Here is a 21,099-nt window from a genome sequence, read left to right as displayed (position 1 = left end):
GTTCTATTTTTATTTCATCAGACCAGAGGACATTTCTCCAAAAAGTACAATCTTTGTCCCCAATGTGCATTTGCAAACCGTAGTCTGTCTTTTTTATGGCGGTTTTGGAGCAGTGGCTTCTTCCTTGCTGAGCGGCCTTTCAGGTTATGTCGATATAGGACTCATTTTACTGTGGATATCGATATTTTTGTACTTTTTTCCTCCATCATCTTCACAAGATCCTTTGCTGTTGTTCTGGGATTGATTTGCACTTTTCACACCAAATTACATTTATCTCTAGGAGACAGAACGTGTCTCCGTCCTGAGGGGTATGACAGCTACGTGGTCCCATGGTGTTTATACTTGCGTAATATTGTTTGTACAGATGAACGTGGTACCTTCAGGCATTTGGAAATTTCTCCCAAGGATGAACCAGACTTGTGGAGGTCTACCATTTTTTTCCGAGGTCTTGGCTGATTTATTTTGATTTTCCCATGATTTCAAGCAAAGAGGCACTGAGTTTGAAGGTAGGCCTTGAAATACATACACAGGTACACCTTCAGCTGACTGAAATGATGTCAATTAGCCTATCAGAAGCTTCTAAAGCCATGACATTTTTTTCAGGAATTTTCCAAGCTGTTTAAAGGTACAGTCAACTTAGTATATGTAAACTTTTGACCCACTGGAATTGTGATATAGTGAATTATAAGTGAAATAATCTGTCTGTAAACAATTGTTGGAAAAATTACTTGTGTCATGCACAAAGTAGACTATAGTTTGTTAACAAGAAATTTGTAGAGTGGTTGAAAAACAACTTTTAATGACTCCAACCTAAGTGTATGTAAACTTCCGACTTCAACTGTATATCACTGGATTTTATTTATTACAAGATTAAGGTTATACTGGGCAACTTTCATAAGGTCTGGATGCCTTATGAATACAGTAGGACTAAAGGAGTCTGTATTAAAAACATGCCCATGTCAGGAGAGATACCTATTTAGGCAATCCCTAGCTGCTGGGCTGCTCATTCCTGGACCTGAAGGTCTGCTGTCCTGTGGGTTGTCACTCTGGCCTTGGCCTAACACACCCAAAACCAAAAATGAATGTTTCACTAAGATCCTAAAGCTGAGTGGTGTGTGTTGGGTTGGGGTACTGCAGGGTGGTAGACCCCTAGAGACAGGGCGGGGCGACCCAGCTATATTGTGTGTAAGTAAAAATAACTTTACATTACTATTAGTCCTATGAGATTAATTAAATAGAGGATTTTATGTTTCTGTGTGTTAATGTATATTTTATGTGTATGTGTTTTATTTTGTTTTGTTGTTTTGTTTCCAAACCTTTCCCTTGGGAATATATATTTTTTAATGCAGGCAGCTTGGGCTGGCTGGTCGGTCTGGCTGAAAATGTATATAGAGGATGTTTTAACAAAGACAATCAAAAGTCTTTTTTTTTTTTATGTTTAGGCTGTTGGTTGAAGGTGCAACACAATATTATTATTATTATTGAATTACCTTTGATCTAGTTCAGTCTTATTAATCACTTAAACATATTGAATAATGATCTCTTAACTAGCTTGATGACTGTGGCTTTTTTGCTTACTTTTTGTTCTAAATAGAGACGGCATATTGGATTGTGTAAAAATGCAGTAAATTTGCTTAAAATGCCTCAAAAAATGATGGAGCAGGACCCCCAAAGCCCTCGCCAGGCTATGTCCCCCCACTACTAAAACTAAAGTGGCACCCCTGGCATAATAGAACTGAGCTGCAAGGATACTCTCTATGTTTCCAGCTGTACCTACTATAAGCAGACAGCATCAGCTCAGTAGTGGCCAAGCTTCTGGAGTGACTTCTCTCAGAACATATCTCTATCGTTATACATCATTCATATTACCATGTACGATGAATAAACGTCTTATAGACTCACTCGCAAGTTTTATTCAGATTGATTCAGACCGAGTTTCAGTCAACTTGAACACTTAAAACGAATTGTGAAACGGAATGCACAACGAGTCTGATTTTCTATGCAGTTCTAATAAACATGATGTATCTTTTGATCGCGAATATTCGCTATTAAATGTTGTGGCCTATTCCTCTGCCTCAAAGTATTGCTTTATTATTTTAATATCTTCTCAACGTAGCAGCCAGTGTCCCATCCAACCCTAAACCCTCCCCGCATCAGATACTAGACAGATTCTTCCATTATAGGGGATTACCCTCTAGTATTATTGATTTCATTCACCCTATTCCATCGTATGCTATGATAATGGATAATGAAATGAAAAACACAATACAAAGATATGCACACCTTATAAATCCCGGAGTGTCTCTTGGGACTCAACAATCAATCAACACAGACTACACCCCGAATGTGAAGTACTCTCTCTCTCTCTCTCTCTCTCTGTTTTTCTTTCCCTCTCGGCGTCTCTTCTCTTTATTGGAGTACTGCAGAGGCACCGCTGCATCGTGCATCGTGTAGGAGAGGGGGAGAAAAAAAAGAAAAGAGAAATAGCACTCCTTGCGCGGTCACTAACTACCTCCGTTTCTGCGTCGCGAGGGAAACCAGGAAATATCCGCCGGAAAAAGCACACAGCTGGCTCCCTGCGCTGTTTTACCGAACTGTCCATCTTCTGTAGTCTGTGAGTATAGTTGTTTTCCTCTCTTTATACTTAAATTTGACTTCAACTCTTTGATGCAAACCCCGTGTATTGTGAGTGGCCTATCCCAGTGATTCCTTTTATCTTTGCCAGGTTTACAGTTGGCTAAATGTAGATTTGAAATGTGTATCAAACCGTAGTGGGTACACCTCTGCGTTAGATTATCTCATCAATAGCTCGAAATAGGCTAGTTATTGTTATGTATGGTAAGACATGAATGGAATAAGACGTTCACATATTTTGGGAAAACTTTTAAAAGGTATGTCACGTTTCTAAACTTCAAACAGTGTAGTTTGTCATCCGCTGTGTCCTCGGTGTAATTCAGCAGCTGTCGCTGTTGGAGAGGGACACTTTGATCTGCTGAGATCACAACACCGTACATGAATTATCACACATTTAGCTGTATTAATGTAGGCTACTCTAGGCTACAAGATGCTTAATTTATTTAAATTGAATCGATATAGTTATGCTGTTTAAACTCTAACGTTTTTGCAGAAAGGTAATTGACTAATTAACGAATTCACACTCTCTTTCATTCTAATAAACAACATTTTGGACTGAAGGATAATGAAATAAAAAAAACACAATACAAAGATATTTACACCTTATAAGTCCCTGAGCGTCTCTTGGGACTCGTCAATCAATCAACACACACATTACAACGAATTTGTATCTCTCTCGCTCTCTCTCAAACGGCCCCCTACCCCTCATTTCAAGCCTACTCACACACACACACACACACACACACACACACACACACACACACACACACGCACGCACGCACACACACACACACACACACACACACACACACACACACACACACACACACACACACACACACACACACACACACACACACATACATTATGCATAAAGAGAACAGATCCATCTACAGTAGTACTGGGCAAAGAGAGACTATCTTAACATATCATACTGTACTTATTGTAAATTCGTAACATATTGTACTAATTGCAATTCATAACATATAGGAAATACAGGAGCATGTGCCTTGGGTTAAGTGCCTTGCTCAAGGGCACATTGACCGTTTTTTCAACTGGGCTCAGAGATGCGAACGCGCTTAAACCACTAAGCTACCTGCCACCGAGTCGTCTGTAGATATGAGAGCAGTTAGAGGATAGAGGAGGATGGAGGTTTGATTCCCGTCCACAATGTCAGGACAAGCCCTAGAATCTCATTACAGAACGCGACTTTCGCCAAAAGGCCGGCCGGTGATTGATGTCCTTCCTGGCCGGGTTCTCTGTGACCAAGCAGCGCAGCAGCGCAGCCCCTCACGAGCCGGTAGAACCGCGGTAGTAAAGGGGGAACCCGTGGTGCGTGAAACGACCAGCAGAGAGAGGGGGGTGTGTAGAACGAGAGGGAGACAGAGAAAAGAAGAGGAAGAGAGAAAGAAGGAGAGAAAGAACACTCAAGAGAGTCTCTCTTTGCCCAGTACTACTATCTCTGCTTCCATTGTTAGTGCTGAACATACACAACATCCCGCTGTCTCTCTTTGTACTGTAACATTGGCGATGTGTCCGTTTGATGGAGACCGACACTAAACAGTTGAAACAGTTAATTATGGGAGCTTGAGCAGGACTGAACGTGGGCGTATTGACATTTCCCTGGCTCAGCTATACATCGAGGGCATGTGTCCCAAATGGCACCCCTTTCCCTATAGTGCGCTCCTTTTGACAGGAATCCCCCATGGGCCTTGGGAATAGGGAATAGGGTGCCATTTGGGACAGACCGTTGTAGAACGTTATCTGGCTAGCAGACAGACATCTACCTTAATTAACTCAGTGTTGACTGTAAATTGGAATAGAGGTATGTCACCGTTGGAATAGAGTGTATCAACTCATGGATAGATTGTTCCATTGATTATAGTAGTCACATTTAATGTAATTCGGGTCTTTCTATAAACTAGGGGACCAGTGAAGAATTCCAATGCTGGACAACTTGTTACAGCAGAAGTAATTCATAATGATCTGTAACTGTGTTTAATGTCATTACATCAAGATATAAGGGGGAACATACCTATATTCCATAAAATTCACGAGTTGATTTAAAACCTATGTCTAACCCTTTATCATGGTTGGTGTCTTGACGGATTTTGTCGAAAATCGTGTGACATAAAACATGATTTTTCTGTCTTTGCATTTACGGTGGAGTAAGTTGTCGCTATATCATATATTAACCATTAATGAGTTACATTTTATATTGAATTTCAACCCTGTAAGAATACTGGATCTAGATGTCAAACATCTCAGAAACGCAGTGTAACTATGTAACATTTAATGTATTATGTTACTGGGTGAAAACAGTTTTTCATGGGCATACAAATCCAAAATAATAAGTGCGATTGCAAAATCGAATGCTTCTAACCGAAAGAGTCATATTACCTTGATAATTAAAACCTAATTCGATACAGTCATTAACGTGGTTGATCAATAATTATGTATAATACTTGTTGGATGCACACTTGGTGTTGAGCTGCAATTATGCTGTGATAATTTCACACGTCATCATCTGATCCAGGAAGGAACGTTAAAGCCAGAAACAGCTGTTGTGATAGCGCATGCAACGCTACAGCAGCCCAAGTGCTGAAAAAAAGGTGTTCACTTGGAATGTCCAGAATATTTTTGTGTCTCATTTATTAAACAGGTGAAGACAGTTGTGAATGGATTCACGTTGGATCTAATATCCCTAGTGAATTGTTGATAATCTGTTTTCTGCTTGATTTACAGCAAGGTCTCATTAGATTTAACAGAGAAAGCATCAAGGTAATGAGTTCACGTTTTCATATGTTTTTAGCCCTGGGATTGAACACGAGTCTGTAGGATAGATTATTGCGCAACGCTATTCCTATTCATTATTCTGGATATAATGACAACACATTACATCGCCTAGTGGGCTTCTTCACACTATCATCTGGTAATGAAATAACATGACGAATACATTTTGTTTTCCATGTTAGACCTGCAATTTTAAACAATACGGGGCTTGAAGGATCCTACTTGAATTTGAATTTGGAGCTCCGAAATTCAAGTAGCAATAGGCCTTCCTTGAAATTCAGACATTTCCTCAATTTGGTTCTTGAAAAGTACTTGTAATTATTGTAGCCAATTTCTAAGTTCTCCTGCTACCTTATAATTATCCGTGATTTCATTTTTTATACGTGTATTGTGAGAGATGTGACCAGTTTCGGGTTGTTTCCCGCCGCTTCAATTGACGGGTGTTGTTGCGCGAATCTGTTGCGGTAAAACCACGTGCGGTTATTATGACGATGACAATATTTAATGCTGGCTTCAACTTGGCTTCTCATACAAATCCTCCTGTTACAAAAGGAACCTGGTTTTTGGTCGTTTTCTCATTATAAAAACAGATGGTGAGATTAATGCTACCGCTATTCACGGTTTTATTATGTGTGCCTGCGTTGGCCACATAGGCTACAGAAAACCGGCATGCACATTCATTCACTCATTCAATTAATTTAGTCAGGCAAGTACACATTATTCTCACATATTTTAGGTAAATAATAATAATTATAAAATTAATGCATTGACAAGGCCTAAACAATTAATTGTTCTGAAAGTGTGTTAATGGCCTACTTATTTATTTATTTGTACACTTTTCGCATGATTTTTGTTGGGGGGGAGGGGGGGGGGGTTCTATATTAAGCCCTATATGTACACACATCTAAATTATGGCATTTTAGTCATTTAGCAGACGCTCTTATTGAGATCGTTTTACAGGAGCAATTAAGGTGAAGTGCATTGCTCAAGGGCACATAGATAGATTTTTCACCTAGTCGGCTCGGGGATTCAAACCAGCAACCTTTCGGTTACTGGCCCAATGCTCTTATCCACCAGGCTAACTGCTAACACTGAGGTCTTTGAAAATATAATGAAGTGCTTGAGAAAGTCCCTGAATGGCCTTGAATTTGACTTGCCAATGTCTGTATCAACCTTGCTTATAGGATGTATTGTCCTAGGCCGATGCTGAAATTGGAGTTATGGGTCAATTTGCATATATTCCTCTATTCCTGAAGCTGCATAAAAATCATTTTTATTTTTGTTTCAAACTATTTAGAAATGTTGAGCCCAATGTCACACATTGGCCCCATTATTGATGGAAAGACCCAATTCCTTTTGGATACTTATATGTTATGGTCTTTATGTCAGAATTGGTACTTACATGGAACACCGACTGCGAGCCAGGCCTAATCGCCCAAACATCAGTGCCCGACCTCACTAATGCTCTTGTGGCTGAATGGAAGCAAGTCCCCGCAGCAATGTTCCAACATCTAGTGGAAAGCCTTCCCAGAAGAGTGGAGGCTGTTATAGCAGCAAAGGGGGGGACCAACTCCATATTAATACTCATGATTTTGGAATGAGATGTTCGACGAGCAGGTGTCCATGTAGTGCTTGTGATAGTCATTGCTAAATAACACACACACACGCACGCACACACACACACGCACACACACACACACACACACACACACACACACACACACACACACACACACACGCACGCACGCACACGCACACACACACAGTCCTCAAGTGCCTCTATGAAACCAGTTTGATCTCCTACAGCTGTTGTGCAGTCATCCCCAGCAGCCAGTCAACCCACACAGCCATCCATCACCATATTACTGCACGCAGCCAGGCAGCTTGGTGGGTGTGCGTGCGTGCCCACGTGTGTGTCCTGAGACTATGACAGCTTTCGTGCAGTGTGTGTGTGTGACTCCATAAATACATAATTGAGTCCCAGTGTAATGAATGGTTGTTATACTGCCCTTTGTCTTTAGCAGTCAGTAACCAATCACCAGACAACGCTATGTGGAGTACAGTAGGGAGACACATGAGATGCCGCAATATGACATCACTGAGACTATGACGCCATAGCCCCAAGAGAGACAGAGCAGTGAATTTACACATCACTTTTTTCAGCCAGGACTTTTTCACCTCACCTCTGGACCAATCATTGAAAAAAAAAAATATATATATATTTATATATAGTTTTCTTGTTTTTTATTTCTATTTTCCAAATGATGCAGGATGATTAAGAACAAGCCTGTACTGTAACCTTTGATGCCCCTGAGAGGTAGAGTTTTGGGCTTGTCTGGGATGAGATGATGAAAGGGGGAGTGAGAGCATGGGGAAACCACGTCTGGTGCTACTGCAGTATCCTGCAGCTACCGAGACAAGAGGACGAGTGTCGTTCCTTCTTCAAACATCCTTATAAGGAAACATCGCCACCCTGCACAGACACACATTCACTCCCTGAGGAATACCTAGGTAGTGTTCAGAAAGCACGAAAAACAGGAGGAAACGGGGTTTTTTTAAACGGAGAAGGTACTACATGTATCTGAACAGTTCTCTCCAATCAGAATACAGATTTTTATTTTAAAATGTTTTCTGTTTGCAACTCTGGTTGGATATGGAAAGCTGCATGTTAGTCATTGAGCAGACACTCTTATCCAGAGTGACATAGAGGAGCAATTAGGTTTAAGTTTGTATTTTTATTCAGTTTTTCATTTTATCCCCCCCATCTCCTACAAAATGGGAAAAATCTCCCACCCTCTTTGATTCACTGTGTGTGTGCATGTGCGCGTGCGTGTCCGTGCGTACGTGTGCATGTGTGTGCGTTCGTGCATGCACGTGTGTGTGTGATTAATGAAGGTGGCTGGGTGGCGTCAGCGGGCCATGACAGCCCCACTAGGAGGAAATCATTTGTCCCCCTCAGCAGGCTCCTGATTCCAGCCAGCAGGAAATGTGCTGATTGCTTAAAACACATCTTGAGGCTGCGGTGGCTATATTAACCCCAATCACTGCACTAGGCACAGCAGCTACGCAGGGAGAGAGACGTGGAAAGGCATTTGACTCTGGATCTGAAATTGGAAGGGTAAAGTGTGGTGTGTGTGTGTGTGTGTGTGTGTGTGTGTGTGTGTGTGTGTGTGTGTGTGTGTGTGTGTGTGTGTGTGTGTGTGTGTGTGTGTGTGTGTGTGATTTTCTGTTCACACCTGCGTCAGTGTGTGTTTATACTGATGTTCCATATAAATCCATAGTGTGTTATCTGTGAAGCTCAAGGTGCATAGTGGTGATTTATAAATGTCAGCATTAATGACCATTAGCATATTAACTGTATGTAGGAAGGAATGGATCCACCATCATACGTAATGAAATGTCAACAGACAGACATACAAGGCCTTTAAGTCCCAGATTGCCTGTATGAAGATGACTTTGAAGCGTTTTTACACTGTAGAGAGAGCGAGAGCGAGAGAGAGAGAGAGAGAGAGAGGGAGGGAGAGGGAGAGAAGGGGAGAGGGAGAAAGAAGGACAGTGTGGTAAAGTGAAAAGTCTTTCAGTCAACCTTTACTAAAACATTTCACAGGCATTCCTATTCCACAGTCTACATTCCACCCCTACCTTGGCTGCTTGGTTATCCCATCCCCACCGGTATTCATACCCCGTTTTGTAAAAGGTGTGCCTAAATTAGTCAGGCAGAGTTGATCAGCTATTCCCTCATCCTTCCCCCCTGGGTGCAAAACCTCAGCCTCCAGTGTGATCTTGGTCTGTTGTCCTGGTCTGACCCCCACTGAGCCGTCAGACACTGTGTTAGGGAAGCAGGAGTACTGTAATTGATTTTAGGGAACTTGTCTAACATCCCAAATGATACACTGTTCCCTATATAGTGCAGTACCTTTCGCCATGTAGAGAATAGGGAGCCATTTAGGACGCAGCCTTCGAGACGGCTCTCTCCTCTCTAGATGGGCCAGATGAACAGGAAGTAGAGATATCTTTGTGCTTGTTGTCTTGGTGGTACATTATTGTTGTATGTTTATGGTTTGTTGCATTGTGGTTGAGGTATTTTACTTTTTTTATTGGACTGGGTTGATTGGTGCAGTGAAGTAGAAAGATACACCGTATAACGTGGTTGTGTGAACACACATCACATACTATACTCATACAGTACACATGCTGCATGGGCACACACACACACACACACACGCATAGACTGCAGTTGAGGAACAATGGGGGAAGTAATTATGCTTTGAAAGTTAATAAACTTGTAACCCCACTTGTTTTGAATGTTTTGGTACACCCTGCTTGAGAGCTCTTCTTTGTCTACTCCCACTCAGCATTGCTCTTACGCCTTAATCCCACCCATCTCTTTAAGGATTCACATGTGAGGTCATGTGCTAAACAGGGTGAGTAAGGTAGTGTAGTAAACAACCAAAGATTTCAAGACTAAACGTGGTGAAAATAGTAGCCTACAATAAAGAAAAACCCAAGGTTAAAAAAAATATTTATCTAGTCTTAATCTGACTTTGATGCAGGCCATGTTGTTCTTCACATTACCTTCTCTGGTAAACACACACTATTATCAAATGAAATCCAAGTCTGTTTGTCACATGCACAGGAAACAGAAGGTGTAAACAGTACAGTGAAACGGTTACTTGCATATTTCCATAGTAACAATATCAAAAATAGAAAGTGTCCAGATAAAAAAAACTATAACAAAAAGTGTCAATTCCAGTAGACAAAGAACTAAATAATATACAGTATGTACAAGAACAATATCAATAATGATATCAGTGATACTGGTGATAGATGAGGTAGTTACAGTACATGCATACTATCAGGGCTAAAGTGGCTGAGCAGCAGGATGAAAAAAACTATAGCAGCGGCAACGTTATGGTGTGTGTGTGTGTTAGGAGAGAGTCATGTGAATGTGCATAGAAATGGGTCCATCCGCACCACGCATAAACAAGGGAATCTATATTCGGAGAGCCTGTTTCTGTTCTGCCTTTGACTTAGGTCAATGTCTGTGCCCTCTTCATCACCAAACTTCCTGATCTTCTCAAAGAGCTACATTTGTCTAGTCGTGTCCAGTCCAGGTGGTGCTTGTACAGGCAGACCATCTATGGGAGGAAGGACATCAACGTTTTGCAGCAGCTGAAACCTGGTACCGACAGTCTGAACGCTCCTTGACAACACCAGGCTCCAGAGCATCAAAGCTGTAAAACAGTAAAATAGACATAAAACATTTACAACACAATACAACTTTAACATAACATCAGTTCACCTCTCAAGTTTAGATAATAAACGAATAACCTCATACAATGCAATGAAAATTATATTCACCTGAAGTGCTGGTACTGCTGTGGCGGTGGCCTGAGGTACGGAGTCAGGTATTGTTGCCAGCCATAGCTTTCCACCAGCACCGTACCATCCTCCAGTCCAACCAGCTGTGGGATGTTGACAGTGCTGTCCTTCACCACATCAGAAATTTCTGACAAAGTGTTCACTCTGGTCTTTCCGAAGCGGTGCTAGATGAGGCCGAAGCACCAGTTGGGGGCAAACTTGTTGTGGCCTGTGATCAGGAAGTGAATGTCCAGACTGTGATGGAGCTTGTGCATGGTCTGCCAGGCACAATACCAGAGTAAAAACTTGTTCTTGTTAAAAAGTATATGGGACCTGGCTGCAAAAATAAGTAGGAACAAAAGTAAAATAATAGGGTCAGAAGGATTGTGCACCTGCAAACAACAACAAAAGAACATTAGAGAAATGAAAATTCATTGTCACATCCCTGTCGGTCTGTCTTTACACAGGTCAGTGGAGACACGTGCCTGCTTCCCATTTATATACACAGTGCATTCAGGAAAGTATGCAGACCCCTTGACTTTAACAACATTTTGTTACGTTACAACCTTATTCTAAAATGATGAAAAAAAATACAAATCTCAGCAATCTACACAAAATATCCCATAATGACCAGGCAAAAATCGTTTTGGGGATTTTTTGCAATTTATAAAAATAAAAAAAAACAGAAATACATTATTTACATAAGTATTCAGACCCTTTGCTATAAGACACAAAATTGAGCTCAGGTGCATCCTGTTTCTATTGATCATCCTAGAGATGTTTCTACAACTTGATTGGAGTCCGCCTGTGGTAAATTCAATTGATTGGACATTATTTGGAAAGGCACAGACCTGTCTATATAAGGTCCCACAGTTGACAGTGCATGTCAGAGCAAAAACCAAGCCATGAGGTTGAAGGAGTTGTCCTTAAAGCTCTGAGACAAGATTGTGTCGATGCACAGATCTGGGAATGGTACCAAAACATTTCTGCAGCATTGAAGGTCCCCAAGAACACCGTGGCCTTCATTATGCTTAAATGGAAGAAGTTTGGAACCACCAAGACTCTTCATAGAGCTGACTGCCCGGCCAAACTGAGCAATCGGAGGAGAAGGGCCTTGGTCAGAGAGTTGACCAAGAACACTCTGATAGAGCTTGAGAATTCCTCTGGGAGAACCTTCCAGAAGGACAACTATCTCTGCTGCGCTCTACCAATCAGGCCTTTATGGTAAAGTGGCCAGACGGAAGCCATTCCTCAGTAAACGGCATATGACAGCCCACTTGGAGTTTGCCAAAAGGCACACAAAGACTCTAAAACCATAAGAAATAAGATTCTCTGTTCTGATGAAACCAAGATTGAACTCTTTGGCCTGAATGCCAAGCGTTACATCTGGAGGAAACCTGGCAACATCCCTACGGTGAAACATGGTGGTGACAGCATCATGCAGTGGGGATGTTTTTCAGCAGCAGGGACTGGGAGACTAGTCAGGATAGAAAGGAAATATGAATGGAGCAAAGTACATAGAGTTCCTTGATGAAAACCTGCTCCAGAGCGCTCAGGACCTCAGACTGGCGCAAAGGTTCACCTTCCAACAGGACAACGACGCTAAGCACACAGCCAAGACGATACAAGAGTGGCTTCGGGACAAGCCTCTGAATGGCCTTGAGTGGCCCAGCCAGTGGTGAAAAAAAAAAAATAAATAAAGAGCCAGGACTTGAACCTGATCGAACATCTCTGGAGAGACCTGAAAATTGCTCTGCAGCGACGCCCCAGATCACTACACAGATCATACACATAACTTTAGCTAGCAAGCCAGCCAGCTAACGTTAGCTAGCTAGCTAACAGTAGCCTTTAACTTGCAATGAACAACTTTGACAAAATTAGAAACGTATAATATCTGAAAATGTATTTTGACCCTTGCCCATATATATGGATGAATGCTTCTCCCTCTCTGTCATGGATGCCATGGTTGCCCTTATTTGGAAGATGTAATCCAGAGATAGGTGTTTTATACAACAGCCTTCTGCGTTCTCTTTTCGACTCCCTCTGCATTTGCAATCAAACGCTGATTCCACTGGGCATTCCACTGATTTCGAAACATGGTCAACTTCTTCTGTGACAACAGCACTGTTGTTTGCCATGTCTTCCTCATCACTGCCATTAGAAGAATCTACAATGTTTTTGCCTAGATCATGAATTTCCTCATCGTCTGATTCATTTTCAGTCAGATAGAATAAGCATGGCACGATCGTCCTCCAGAAAATAATCCATCACAACTTTTCCCCACTGATCTTTGTCAATAGGGCCTGCTAAATTCAGGGCAGCAATGTTGTTGAGAGCATTAGAAACACTTTTGAAGCTCTCCATGATATCTTTCAAAAAAGCTGCAGTAGCAAGGATTATCTACACATACTGAGCAGCTTACATTATAGACAGAAGCCTGCTACATGGCCAATCTGAACTCATCTCTCGGAATGTCCAGCCCATCCATTATCTCAGCCAATCATGGCTGGCGGGAAGGTTCCTTTCTTTATCCGTGGTGAAACCAACTAGGCTCGTAATTTCACCATTTTATTCGTATTTACAGATGGCATGCACGTTTGTTATTAAGGCACATGAAAGTTCACATGTTCCAGAAAGCATTTCCGCCTAAAAACACATTTTGATAAAAAAAAAAAAAACCGTTTACCTCTAAATGTCTCTCCTCTGGGCTGGCGTCCTGGTGAGACTGAGACAAAGTGAAAATCGACCAGCACTCACCTGCGTTTTATCGGTAAATGTCCAGTCACTCAAGAATATGATGGATGAGCTTCGTTCGAGAGTCTCCTATCAAAGAGACTTGAAAAGCTGCAACATTAAATGCCTTGCAGAAACTTCGCTGGCTGAATCTATGATCATAGAACTCAGTGGTTTCTCCATGCAGGGGCATGATCAGACGACAGTAGCCTCGGGCAAGTCCAAAGGGAGAGGGGTGAGCCTCTTCATAAACAACAACTGGTGCACTGTTTCCAGTATGAAGGAAATCCCTAGGTTTTGCTCACCTGATACAGAATAAGCTGCAGACCTTTTTATCTACCAAAACAGTTCTCATCTGTAATTACCATGGCTGTCTACATCCCTCCACAAGCCAACACCACTTTGGCAAACAACAAACTGTATGAGGCCATAAACAAATAAGAAACCGCAAACCCAGGGGCAGCATTTCTGGTGGACGGAGACTTTAAAGCAGGCAGACTTAAAACCGGTCTACCTCACTTCTACCAACACGTCTCCTCCGCCATTAGGGTTGCTAAAACTCTAGACCATGTTTATTCTACCCACAGAAACGCATACAGAACTAGGGATGTTAACAGTTAAACGTTAATCCATTAGCCGACAAAAATACATTTGACCGGTCATGCTTATCGGTCTATAGGTTAATTTGCATAATTTTGAGGAATTCAATTGGCTCGTGTATTTTTCCATTAGTGGTCATGTATCTTATCATACGCACACAGCATACAGAGCCTGGTTTGAGGAGCAGAATGGCCTATCACCTGTCAGACAGCACGAGAGCAGTTCCTCAAAAAGCTGGTACTGGAGTGAAACATGCTTTTATAAGCCCAGTCATTGCGCAACCAATAATTCTAAATGCAATCACGTGTTAAATGTTTTGATGGCCACACGATTCATGTGCTAAAACGGTTTTGATAGTCTCGATTAAAAATAGCTACCATTTTATTTCTCAATCTCAACTCGTAATTAAAGCACGTCTCCCATTCGCCATTCAAGTGCATAGGTTGCTTTCAATGGTAGCCATGATATCAATGCGTTACCCACCACTTTACAATGTGAGTTTGAGGGATTAAAATGGCCCGAAAGTTGCTAAGCCATAGACTGTTCACTCTGCTACCATCCAGCAAACGGTACCGAAACATCGGTTCTCAGACTAACATGCTCCGAGACAGCTTCTACCCCACAGCTATAAGACTGCTAAATAGCCATAACACTGCTATACAGTTAATTAACTGGGTCATTAAGACTGCATTGACCCTATCTTGCATTTACCCTATGCACACTCACAAGACTATTATACACACTATATAGGCACTCACTCAGACACATTACACTGACACACTTACAAAAAAAACACACATACACAATCATACACATACACTTTAACACTCATCATTTGCTGCTGCTACTCTGTACTTTATTTTATTCTTATTATTATCTATCCTGATGGCTAGTAACTTTACCCTGCCTTCATGTACATGTCTACCTCAAATATCTCGTACCTCTGCACATTGATCTGGGCATCCTTGGGAAGGGCTCAAAAACAAGCATTTCACAGTAACGTCTACACCCGTTGTATTCGGCGCATGTGACATATAAAATGTAATTACATCTTTGATTTAATGGTGAAGCAGGATGGAACACACATGCTCAGACAGAATACACAAACTCTAGACCAGTCTAGAGACGGAACACAGAAACTAGATGGAATGTACAGTATAGGACTAGATGGATCAGACCTAACCGGAACTCCTAGACCCCCAAACAGATCACATGGGTGTCTCAGACCCATTCCAGTCAGAGAGTGTATGGAATGGATCCACTTTTATTTAGCCCCTTCTCTCTGTCCCTTGTTTCCGCCTTTTACGTTCATTTCCTTCCATTGACGTCACAGACAGATTCCCTGATAAGGTTGAGGAAGAGTTCTAGCTAGTACACTGAAGTCCTCAAGGCTTCCTCACTAAATCTCTGCAGAGAACCTGACTTTAGGGACTGACACTGAGATGGGACATTAAACCTGAACACTGCTGGACCGGAAATTAAGCAAATGTATCTCTCTCCACAGAAAGATGAGCTGTGACCAGACCTAAAGACAGCGTGGATGGTGATCTCTCCTACAGGAACTCAGCTGTCTTCACCTCTCAACCGTGTGACTGCTCCCATCCCACTGCCATAGAGATCTGCTCTCCCTCACACCAGCAGCAGCAGCAAGCTATCCTAGCCAACACTAGTATCATTTGAACCATCACCCAACTTACTGTGATTTGCTGCAACTGAGTTGCCCTGTTGTAACTTACATCAGAAGAAAGTAAGAAAGTAAGCTAACGTAAGATACTTTCAAATTTTCTCTCACACTTAGGTCAGCTTTTTTGGCAGTTCTTTTTGCCAGTGAGCATTGGCTCCCAACTGACCTAGCTGCTTCGATAAAGGGCAAATAAAGACAGGTAGATAGAATCAGAGTCAGCAAGATGGATGAGTCGTACAACAACAGGACGTCACTGGTGAAGGGCGCCAAGGACATCGCCAAGGAGGCCAAACGCCATGCCGCTAAGAAGGTCAGCAAGGTCGTCAACCGCGCCGCGGACGAGTACTCCTCCCAACGCAACTACAGCCAGTTCCATAACGAGGACGACGACGATGATGACGGCCGCTACGCCTACACGCAGCCCGACGGCAACGACCACTTCCCCGGTGGTCTTACTGCCAAAGACGAAGACGGGGAAGACTACGCCAGTGACGCCACGGAGGGTCACGATGATGAAGATGAGATCTATGAGGGGGAGTATCAGGGGGTGCCTGCTGACGGGAAGCCTAGGGACGGGCATGATTCTCTGGGTCAACTTGTGTCAGACAGCATGAGGGACCGTAAGGACCTGGAGCAGGAGAGGCAGGCGGACGAGGAGGAGCTGGCCCAGCAGTATGAGCTGATCATGCAGGAGTGTGGCCACGGCAGGTTCCAGTGGCAGCTGTTCTTCGTGCTGGGCATGGCGCTGATGTCTGATGGAGTGGAGGTGTTCGTGGTGGGGTTCGTCCTGCCCAGCGCCGAGCTGGACATGTGTGTCCCCAACTCTGGAGCAGGGTGGCTAGGTAAGGTGTGTGTGTGTGTGTGTGTGTGTGTGTGTGTGTGTGTGTGTGTGTGTGTGTGTGTGTGTGTGTGTGTGTGTGTGTGTGTGTGTGTGTGTGTGTGTGTGTGTGTGTGTGTGTGTGTGTGTGTGTGTGTGTGTGTGTGTGTTATATATCTGGGAAATTATTTTTGATGATATATTGTATCATGTCATTTTGACAATAGAGCAATATTATTTTTGCGCAAGTTGGCTGTACCTGTACCAAAACTCCAGAATTGTCCTTTGATAGCATGTTCTCCATGTTCTTTTTCAATAGGGAGCCAATTTGATTTCAGCACTTTTATTTCCATGACTGATCAAAACTCGTTTTCTCATGGCTCTCTCTTCTCCCTCTGCAGCAGACATACAGTGCATTCGGAATGTATTCAGAACCCTTGACTTTTACTACATTTTTGTTACACTACAGCCTTATTCCAAAAAGGATGAAATAGATATTTTCCCTCATCAAATTACACACAATACCCATAATGACAAAGCAAAACAAGCTTGGCACACCTGTATTTGGGGAGTTTCTCCCATTCTTCTCTGCAGAGCGTTGCTGCACAGCTATTTTCAGGTCTCTCTAGAGATGTTCGATCAGGTTCGATCAAGTCCGGGCTCTGTCTGGGCCACTCAAGGACGTTCAGAGGCTTGTCCCAAGGCATCTTCTGTGTTGTTTTGGCTGTGTGGTTAGGGTCGTTGTCCTGTTGGAAGGTGAACCATTGCCCCAGTTTGAGGTCCTGAGCGCTCTGGAGCAGGTTTTCATCAAGGATCTCTGTACTTTGCTCTGTTCATCTTTCCCTCGATCCTGTCTAGTCTCCCAGTCCCTGCCGCTGAAAAACATCCCCTCAGCATGTTGCTGCCACCACCACGCTTCACCTTAGGGATGGTGCCAGGTTTCTTCCAGATTTGACACTTGGCATTCAGGCCAAAGAGTTCAATCTTGGTTTCATCAGAACAGAGAATCTTGTTTCTCATGATCTGAGAGGTTTTTGGGTGCCTTTTGGCAAACTCCAAGCGGGCTATCATGTGCCTTTCACTGAGGAGTGGCTTCCGTCTGGCCACTCTACCATAAAGGCCTGATTGGTGGAGTGCTCCAGAGATGGATGTCCTTCTGGAAGGTTCTCCCATCTCCACAGAGGAACTCTGGAGCTCTGTCAGAGTGACCATAGGGTTCTTGGACACCTCCCTGATCAAGAACCTTTTCCCCCGATTGCTCAGTTTGGCCAGGCGGCCAGCTCTAGGAAGAGTCTTGGTGGTTCCAAACTTCTTCCATTTAAGAATGATGGAGGCCACTGTGTTCTTGGGGACCTCCAGATCTGTGCCTCGACACAATCCTGTCTCGGAGCTCTACAGACAATTCCTTCGATCTCATGGCTTGGTTTTTGCTCTGACACCTTATATAGAATGTTATGTGCCTTTCCAAATCATGTCCAATCAATAGAATTTACCATAGGTGGACTCCAATCAAGTTGCAGAAACATCTCAAGGATGATCAATGGGAACAGGATGCACCTGTGCTCAATTTCGAGTCTCGTTGCAAAGGGTCTGAATAAGGTATTTCTGTTTTTTAAGTTGAATAAATCTGAAAACCTGTTTTCGCTTTGTCATTATGGCGTATTGTGTGTAGATTTATGATAGAAAAATGTATTTAATCAATTTTAGAATAAGCATGTAACGTAACAAAATGTGGGAAAAGTCAAGGGGTCTGAATACTTTCCAAATGCACTCAATGGTGAGCAATATGTTTGGAATATCGAATCACAATTAAATCACAGTATCGAATCAAAATACATGTAGAATCGTGATAATCGTGAGAATCGCAATACATATCGTATCGGCCTAAGTATCGTGATAATATCATATCTTGAGGTACCTGGCAATTCCCAGCCCTAGTAGAAACAGGGGCAGTGAGGACATTGGATGCCATTTACAACTGTATTCTCATGGCGTTCGAGCATGCTGTGTAATCATGCCACCTATGGGACGCCGTTTTGGTCTTTGCGTGTCAAGTGACTGCAGTTTCTACTGGTCATTGTTTTCAGGCTGGATGTATTGGTGCTAGCTAGGTACCAAGCTAAAGCTAGCTACCACAGAAGTTGCGGTCAAACAAATAATGCCTTATTACCATCACGGTATTGTAAACACATCGTTCGTGGCCAGTGTGTGCTTGTTTGCAGACTTTTTTGTACAGCTTTGACAGTGCTACTGATAGTGGTGGCGCTTGGCTTACACGTGCAAATTCATCACACACAACATTCTAATAGAATTGTGTTATTTGACGTGTCAAATTAAAAGCTTATTTAACGCGTCAAATAGTGTTATTTGACATGTATCTTTTTTTTAACATGTAAAGACCCAAATGGCGTTCCATACCCACCAGCTATTTGTATACCTGAGTAAGAGGTGTTTCCTTTCCTTCCGCGCTAGGGAGCAGTGTGTATGTTGTTAGTGTCTACAGAACTATGAATTCCAAGGCCACATAAACCCAGATGCAGTTAACATGTCATCTTCCTCATCATCCTATCTGAGGTAACGGTGACTCACTCTAAAGAAACAGAGAAACCCCCCACTGCGCACACCAATTCATCACCAAGTAATTTCAAAGAGGATAATTGGGTAATATTTGTTTGAAATTCAGGGGGCAGGTGGTCAGAATGAAAAACACTTCTTTACTTTTATTTTATTTTTGAGCACAGCCCTATTTATTTCTGCAGCAACACACTCACTCACCCAACCTGACAGGGCTTGAGAGGAAATGCAGAGAAGAATGGGCGAAACTCCCCAAATACAGGTGTGCCAAAACATATAATAATACTTTTAAAAAAAAAGAACACAATAAAATAGCAGTAATGAGGCTATATATACAGGGGGTACCGGTACCGAGTCAATGTGCGGGGGTACAGGTTAGTTGAGGTAATTTGTACATGTAGGTATGGTTAAAGTGACCATACATCGATAATAAACAGCAGGTAGCAGCAGTGTAAAAACAAAAGGGGGTGTCAATGCAAATAGTCCAAGTGGCCATTTGATTAATTGTTCAGCAGTCTTATGGCTTGGGGGTAGAAGCTGTTAAGGAACCTTTTTGACCTGGCACCACACTGCCAAGTCTCTGACCTCCTCCCTATAGACTGTCTCATCATTGTCTGTGATCAGGCCTACCACCATTGTCTCGTCAGCAAACTTAATGATGGTGTTGGAGTCGTGCTTGGCCACGCAGTGGTGGGTGAACAGGGAGTATAGGAGGAGACTAAGCACACACCGCTGAGGTGCCCCCGTGTTGAGGATCAGCGTGGCAGATGTGTTGTTGCCTACCTTTAACACCTGGGGGCGGCCCGTCAGGAAGTCCAGGATCCAGTTGCAGAGGGAGGTGTTTAGTCCCAGGGTCCTTAGCTTAGTGATGAGCTTCGTGAGCACTATGGTGTTGAATGCTGAGCTGTAGTCAATGAACAGCATTCTCACATAGGTGTTCCTTTTGTCCAGGTGGGAAAGGGCAGTATGGAGTGCGATTGACATTGTATCATCTATGTATCTGTTGGGACGGTATACAAATTGGAGGGGGTCTAGGGTTTCCGGGATGATGGGGTTGATGTGAGCCATTACCAGCCTTTCAAAGCACTTCCTGGCTACAGGCGTGAGTGCAACGAGGCGATAGTCATTTAGGCAGGTTACCTTCCTTTTCTTGGGCACAGGGACTATGGTGTCTGCTTGAAACATGTAGGTATTACAGACTCGGTCAGGGAGAGGTTGAAAATATCAGTGAAGACACTTGCCAGTTAGTCCGTGCATGCTCTGAGTACACCTCCTGGTAATCCGTCTGGCCCCACAGCCTTGTGAATGTTGACTTGCTTAAAGGTCTTGCTCACATCGGCTATGGAGAGCTTGATCACAGAGTCTTCCGGAACAGCTGGTGCTCTCATGCATGCTTCAGTGTCGCTTGCCTCGAAGTGAGCATAAAAGGCATTATGCCCGTCTGGTAGGCTCGCTTCACTGGGCAGCTCTCAGCTGAGTTTCCCTTTGTAGTTCGTAATAGTTTGTAAGCCCTGCCACATCCGACGAGCGTCAGAGCCGGTGTAGTAGGAATTAATCCTAGTCCTGTATTGACGCTTTGCCCGTTTGATGCTTTGTCTGAGGGCATAGCGGGATTTCTTATAAACATCCGGATTAGTGTCCCACTCCTTGAAAGCGGCTTTTAGCTCAGTGCGGATGTTGCCTGTAATCCATGGCTTCTGGTTGGGATATGTATGTACGGTCACTGTGGGGACGACGTCATCGATGCACTTATTGATGAAGCCAGTGACTGAGGTGGTATACTCCTCAATGCCATCGGATGAATCCTAGAACATATTCCAGTCTGTGCTAGCAAAACAGTCCTGTAGCATAGCATCCGCGTCATCTGACCACTTCCGTATTGAGCGAGTAAGCTACTTCCTGC

General features: G+C 43.1%; 1 protein-coding gene across 1 annotated transcript in view; it reads left to right on the top strand.

Moving 5' to 3' along the window:
- The first annotated feature begins 2,372 nt into the window (after positions 1 to 2,372).
- The window catches only part of LOC106563032 (synaptic vesicle glycoprotein 2C), a 70,940-nt gene continuing 52,213 nt past the window's right edge, over positions 2,373 to 21,099 (top strand). Inside the window, exons 1-2 of the mRNA XM_014128239.2 lie at positions 2,373 to 2,614; positions 15,626 to 16,647. Coding sequence (XP_013983714.1) covers positions 16,029 to 16,647 — 619 coding nt within the window. The 5' untranslated portion in view covers positions 2,373 to 2,614; positions 15,626 to 16,028. The remainder of the gene's footprint in view (positions 2,615 to 15,625; positions 16,648 to 21,099) is intronic.

Source organism: Salmo salar, chromosome ssa11 (genome assembly GCF_905237065.1).
Source record: "Salmo salar chromosome ssa11, Ssal_v3.1, whole genome shotgun sequence".
Classification (NCBI taxonomy): Eukaryota; Metazoa; Chordata; class Actinopteri; order Salmoniformes; family Salmonidae; genus Salmo; species Salmo salar.
This window is presented reverse-complemented; position numbering and strand designations above follow the sequence as displayed.